The 6,930-nt window shown below is 46.6% G+C and overlaps 1 protein-coding gene across 4 annotated transcripts in view; it reads left to right on the forward strand.

The window, feature by feature from the left end:
• ARNTL (aryl hydrocarbon receptor nuclear translocator like) overlaps positions 1-6,930 on the forward strand; it is a 54,609-nt gene that overhangs the window by 46,762 nt on the left and 917 nt on the right. For 3 of the 4 annotated variants that reach the window (XM_025194766.1, XM_006038267.3, XM_025194767.1), the window contains one exon: positions 6,079-6,181. The exons of the other annotated variant lie outside the window; for it this stretch is intronic. In XM_025194766.1, coding sequence (XP_025050551.1) covers positions 6,079-6,181 — 103 coding nt within the window. The remainder of the gene's footprint in view (positions 1-6,078; positions 6,182-6,930) is intronic. 4 annotated transcript variants of the gene reach the window in all.

The raw sequence follows: 6,930 nt of genomic DNA on the forward strand, positions 1-6,930 counted from the left end.
CTGGGATAATCAGATGCAATCTTAGCCATGTCACTGCAGCTTCTTCAATTTTAGTGAACCATACTTTTCCATTAAGTGTGTTTGAACTTAATATAGAATGCTTTAAATACTTCTCCCTTCAGTGGTTCTTATTTGAACAAAAAATGCATTTTCCCATCAAGCATCTGATTTGGTATTTGCTTAGCGTCAGTTCTGATGGAGTAGATTTCAAAGGCACAGATGATTCATTTGTTGTTTTTCAATAGACTGTAAGCACCTGTGTCTTTTGAAAATGTCCCCAGAACACTCGACTTCAGGCCTGAAGCCATGCAAGTTCTCTCCCTCCCTCCCTCCACTGTAGAACTGACGAGAGCCAAAATGTTTGTCTTCTAATGTGCCCAACCCTCATGGTTGTGAAAATAACTGGAAACAGATGTGTGTTTTGCACACTGCACAGTGGAGTGCCGTGTAGGTTAGAAGTGCTATCTCTGAAGACAGACCTTAAGCAGAGGTCTTCCCTTTATTCCTCCTGAGTCAAACTATGATAAGGATACATTTAATCTCAGCAGAGAGTTAATCTTTGCCAAGATCAGATTCAAGGTTTATAGACAGCTAAAAAAATTCTTGTCTTCCTGTATATGTATTACAACTGGTCTGTGCATCATTGCTGCCTGATTCACAGGGGAGACAATCAAAATATGGCTGTCACCACCCCTGCGTTTCCTGTAAACAGGAAGGTACACGGTCATCTCTAGGCTGACCAAGTGATTTAGTTTGGAGAATGGTATGTCAGATTCACATAGTGCAGACGCATATCTGTCATGCTTAACAGGTGTGTCCACCTACCATCCCCCACACACGGCTTTACAGATTTTCCTAGACAAGAGTCACAAATTCCCTAAATTAGATACATTTCTTGAATTTAATGAGCTGTTCACACTGTTGCATGTAGTCTGATAAAAATGATTGCAGCCAGTGTTCTGTGAAATTTCTCTCTCAGAACATCATCTTTCTCATTGCTATTACCACAGTGCTTTGACCAGAAGAAAAAGTTTAAGACTCCAAGTCACTGACTTGTATTTCTCCCCCCTACAGTGATACCTTAGCTTCTGAATAATGGAGTTTTATAGACTCTGGTAGAACCTATGACAACCCCAGCAAGTTGTTTGCAATAGATGCTTATGGAGGGGGAGGGGATGGGAACCCACTTATTTATTGTTTTTATGGGAAAAGCTAGGTGCTTTATCCCTTCCTTGTTTAGGCAGAAATAATTATTTTAAAGCATTCCTACATGCTAATGGAAGTATACAATTTCTTTCAGAGTGAGGACAGTGCAGAAGATGAAAGGATTAAAAGTAGTTGGGAATAAGTTCAAGTATAACAATGCTCCAAACGTAATACATACATCCTAAGGCAAAATCACTTCTGGGCATAACATATTATATGTAGAGTTCAGAATAACACTTTACGATGTAGTGGGCCAGTCAGTGATTTTAACCAGATGCCACTTTGTGTTACATAACCCGTTGTGGAAGAATAGTATTATTGTATTATACCTGTTAAAGTGTTCTGCTTTTGAGCAAGCGGGCCTTACAGATCACAGATTATTTCCAAATGGATCAGTTCTCATTAGAAAGCTACAGCAATATAACAGAAAAATCAAAGAACAGAGATTCAAGGCATGGTGGGAACACTCATACAGAGAAAAGACAGCCTCTTGGTCCTAGAAGGAACAAATTGGTTCCCACCTATGAAAGGAAGTAGGGGATTCTTGTGAGAAACCTCTGAGGGAACACACCTGTAAACAGGGATGGATAATCACTGCTGAAAAATGCTACAGGGATCATATTTTGTAGAAAGATTTCATAGATTTCATAGACATCAGGGCTGGAAGGGACCTCGGAAGATCATCGAGTCCAGCCCCCCGCCCAAAGGGCAGGAAGTCAGCTGGGGTCATAGGATCCCAGCAAGATAAGCATCCAGTTTCATCTTGAAGTTGTTCAATGAAGGCGCTTGAACCACCTCCGGTGGCAGGCTGTTCCAGACCTTGGGGGCTCGGACAGTAAAGAAATTCTTCCTTATGTCCAGCCTGAAACGATCTTGAAGTAGTTTGTGACCATTCGACCTCTTCATCCCTTGGGGCGCTCTGGTGAACAAACGTTCCCCCAGATGCTGGTGGTCACCCCTGATAAACTTGTAGGTGGCCATCAGATCACCCCTCAGCCTGCGCTTTTTCAGGCTAAAGAGCCCCAGGGCTCTCAGCCTGTCATCGTAGGGTCTGCTTCCCTGACCTCTGATCATGCGCGTGGCTCTTCTCTGGACTCACTCAAGCTTCTCCACATCCCTTTTGAATTGTGGAGCCCAAAACTGGACACAGTACTCCAGCTGCGGCCTCACTAAGGCCGAGTACAGGGGGAGAATGACGTCCCGGGATTTGCTTGAGAAGCATCTATGGATGCAAGCCAGCGTTTTGGTCGCTTTACTAGCCGCCGCATCGCACCCTAGTGCGAGCTAGGGTACCTCACACTACAACTGGTGCTCCAGGGTCTCACAGGGGACTCTCACTCCCCCCACTGGAGCAACAGGTTGTGGTGCTACTTAAGATCTTACTTTTGACCCACACTCAGCCTCCTAGCAGTGGAGGACTTACCGGGGTCAGGATTCAGCCTCTCTCTCTTGGGCTGAGCCCCCTTTACTTGGCCTTGGGCCTAAACTTCAGCCTCAGGTGTCCAAAGACCTACCTGGGCCTACTGCCCTCACTCAGGGTCTCCACACCGCCCCTTCACTTGGGGCTCTAGATCTCCACCCCTTTCACTCATGGCTCCCCACTGCCCCCTCGCTTGGGGCTACTCGTCTCTGCCCCCTTCACTCGGGGCTCCAGACTGCCGTCTCACTTGAGGCCATGGGGCTTCGGTCCCCACAGGGCTCAGGTGACCTGGTCGTAGAAGGAAATAAGATTGGTCAAGCAAGACCTACCCGCAACAAACCCGTGCTGGCTATCCCTTAAGATGTTGACGTCGGCCAGTCGATTAAGGATGGCCTCTTTAATAAACTTTTCTAAGATCTTCCCCGGAATAGAAGTCAGGCTGATGGGCCTATAGTTAGCCGGATCCACTTTCCTCCCTTTCTTGAAGATAGGCACCACATTAGCCTTCTTCCAGTCTTCGGGCACTACACCAGAGCGCCAAGAGTTTTCAAAGATCCGTGCTAGAGGCTGGGCTATGATGCTCGCCAGCTCCTTGAGTACCCTGGGGTGAAGATTGTCAGGGCCGTCTGACTTGAAGGTATCCAGCTTCTCAAGATGTTCCTTCAGAAAGTCAGCATTAATGGAGGGCAGGGGATCACCCTCACCCGGACTTCCCGGCCCTGTAGCGGGCATGGCCGTCCCATGGGACTGATGAAAGCCTGACGCAAAGTACCTATTTAATAGGTTGGCTTTTTCCTGGGCGTCAGTTGTCAGTTGCCCCATCTGGCTCAGCAGGGGTCCAATGTTGCCCCTGCTTTTCCTCCGGCTCCCCACATATCTGAAAAAGGACTTTTTATTGTCCTTGATGCTCAAAGCTAGCTGGAGTTCAGTTGCAGCCTTGGCTTTCCTGGTCTGCTCCCTACAGGACCGGACCAGTGCAGAATAATCCTCCTTGGAGGTGACAAGGTAGTAGTTAAGGCTGGTCTACAGGGAGAAGCTTGTTTTTTCCCTAAACTAGTGGTGCCACTGTGTTTATGTGGCACTTACCTTGTTACAAGGACTTACAAAGTTTAACTTGCCACCAAAGGATTTTAAGCTAAACTGCAAAAAAACCCCAAGGGGTTCTCATGGTAAAACTGCTAAACCAAGCACTTAGTGAAAGTACTTGACCCTGCTGTCTTGCCATCGTGCACTATTTTTACATGCTGGTGACAAATCAGAATGCTAATTCCTGGAAAGCAAGAGTTCCTGGGCAGCAAAAGTTAGGCCGTGTGACAGTACAGTAAGCTCTGCAGCTACTTAAAAAGTGCTCAGACCCACTTCACAAGCGACTTCCAGTATAAACAAAATTTAAGATTCAAGTACAAACTCCTAAGTTTAGTTTTAGCCAATTCTTTGCTGCCTTAAGGCACAGGCATTTCTTCTCAGCATACCTGGTGCATTCTCTGGAGTGAAGGTACCTTCCACTGGAATTTAAGTGCACAGAAACAGCACCACCCTGGCACATGGTGTCAAGACAACTATGCCGAATAACCCTTGGGCCGGAACCCTACCTCCTCCTGATTGCACAGCACCGGAGTGCTACCTGGATTGCAAATTGAGTGTGAATTCCATATAACTAAATGCTGCTTAAACCCCAAGGGTTTGGATGTAGAAGCTGATTTAGAACAGTGTAAACTGCCTGGAACATTTCAAAAGTATACCTGGATGATCCGGTGTTATTTTGAAATGGTCCTTGAACTGGTTACGTGTGGACACCATGCTTGCTGTAACTAGTACCTGGTCCGTCCTCCAGCCATCCCACACTGCTCTGCTCTACCCCTTCCCCTACCACAACCCCTGCATAACAACTAGCCAGAACTGTACTGCCCCCTGACCTATATCATCTGCATGTCACCTACAAACATTGTGCCCAGCCTGATTTGAATTGCGTGGGGAGGGGAGTAGAATACCCCTACTTCTGGGATTCTGGGGAACCTGTCCAAGGTCTCTGCAGCTTTTAAACAGCCCCTAAGCCAGGTGTTCTCAACCTTTTTGTTCCTGAGCACCCCTCCCCCCTGCATACTATAAAACCTCTATGGCCCACCTGTGCATGGATGCAGTGGGCAGGGCTCGACACTGGAGCCTCACTTGCCTGAACAGCAGCAGCATAGAGCCTTGCCTTCCTGCCTGCAAGATGGAGCCTGTGGGCCAGGTGGGGGCCCATGGGCTGTGGACCCCCAGTTGAGAACCACTACCTTAAGTCACTGGTGAATTTTATTCCATTCCTGGCAATTAACTTGGAGGCCTTGAACAGCTTCCCATAAACCCAGAAATAGGGGAACCCAACCCCTCTGCCTACCCCAAATCAGCCCAGGACCCAAACGCTGGTCAGTTGCCATGAATGGAAAGAAATGGATAAGCAGCTCAGGGGAAAAATGCTGTTTAAAAGTGGTGGAGATTTTGCACAGCCCCCCAAAATACTCAACTCCCCAGGAAGCCAGAAGCTGCGGTCCAAGCACCTTCCTACTTGGTCACTCCTAGGGAAAGTCTTAAGGCAGTGGCCTCAGCCAAAGACCTTGTGCAGCCCCCTTTAGCACCTAGCCCCCCTCCCCCAATGCAACCAGCCACCCTTTCTCCACCACCCCCAATCATCCTGCAGCATACCAAACCCTGGTACATTGGCAGGGGTTGAAGAAAGTGATGAGTGGTTAAGTGGGAAGTGCTCTTTAAAACCCACAAAAGCTCCAGCAGCCCCAAGTGCCCAGCGCACAGGGATCCAAAAGCTGTGGCCTAGGCAGCTCTCTTCCCCTACCTTCCCAACACATTTGGGAGTCCCAGGTAGGGTGGCACCATGGAGATTTTGGTAATAGTGCAGAAATGGTCTTTATTGAACTCGGCATGAGAAGGAACATCAGGAAATTGCAATTCTGGGCAATTGATGACATCATTTTCCTCTACCTTGGTGTCCAGCCAGTTTGGGTCTTCATCTCCTGCTCAGGGAATACTGGGGAAACTGGAGCACTTGCCACTGGGAGGCAGGGTATTCACTACCACCCCCTGGTGGTAGTTTGACAGTGCTGCAGTGCCTAAAAGGTGACTTCTACTTCGCAATCTTGGGAGCATATATGTGGACACTGAACTGGGACAGTTCCCAGTCACTGACACTCTTGGAATAGTTCAAGTGTTGTCTGTTAGCAGCAGTAAGGTAACTTATGTGCCAGGGGCTATTTAACACAAAAGGCTGGTCTGCAGGAAGGCTGTGCCAGCATTCACCATATGAAGGAATTGGGATGTGCAGTCACTGAAGTAGCTTTAGTATACGAGTTTCTATCCTAAGCCTTATCTTGGGACCCTGACTTTCCTGATATGTAACACATGCTGCTCTAATGTCTATTGGAATCTACAACCTTACATTTCCCATTTGTATTTAGATTCTGAATGGTGGAACTCCAGACATTCCTTCGGTTGGTTTACTATCTGGGCAGATCCAAGACAATTCTGGTTATCCCTATTCTGACAGTTCCTCCATTCTTGGTAAGCAGTCACATGGTAGTTATTTGTATATTTAGCCTTGTGCACTATACAACTAACTCTTGCTTTTCTGAAGCATCCACTTAAGCATGATATGTGAATTTGAGCTTTACATTATTTTTAGCTATATTTAATACCAATTAACAGTCTTCAAGTAGAAAATTCCTGAATCTGTAGTGACTAGCCCATAGGAATAGCAGATCAGCCTAATTAGCAGCATGTGGGGGTGGATTGGGAAGTTAGAAAAACTTTATAAATGCCCCAGCCAGCCATGATTACCAGCTCATTTATTTTGCTGCTTATTTTGTGCTGGTTGAAACAATGAATCTAGTTTCCTACAAAGCAAAATTCTTAGGGTAAAATTGTTTTATAAGGATCTCCCCTGTACTATTGTTAAATCCATCTGTCTCCAGTCTTTGCTGCTCTTCTCAAAAAGGCTTTGGACCAGCTAAACACCTTGTCTACCTGCAGATGTTTGGATTCAACTGTTGTAGGTTAAAAGCCATATTCAGTTCATTTGATTGCAAACTCAAACCTAGATCCCAGTTTTCTAGAGTTGAAATAGCTCAGGCTCACAACCAGTGTGGGATATTCAGCACTTAATGTCCATAGTGGACAGGTTTTTTTGGTTTTATTTATCCCTAACCCTTGTCCTCAGGACACTGACATTTTATCCATAAGTATGTTAAGAGTTCTTTTGTTTTGGTTTTTCTGTGGGGGGAAGAGACGGGGGGGGGGGGGGGGGGGGGGTT

This window comes from Alligator sinensis, unplaced genomic scaffold (assembly GCF_000455745.1).
Source record: "Alligator sinensis unplaced genomic scaffold, ASM45574v1 scaffold1072_1, whole genome shotgun sequence".
Classification (NCBI taxonomy): domain Eukaryota; kingdom Metazoa; phylum Chordata; order Crocodylia; family Alligatoridae; genus Alligator; species Alligator sinensis.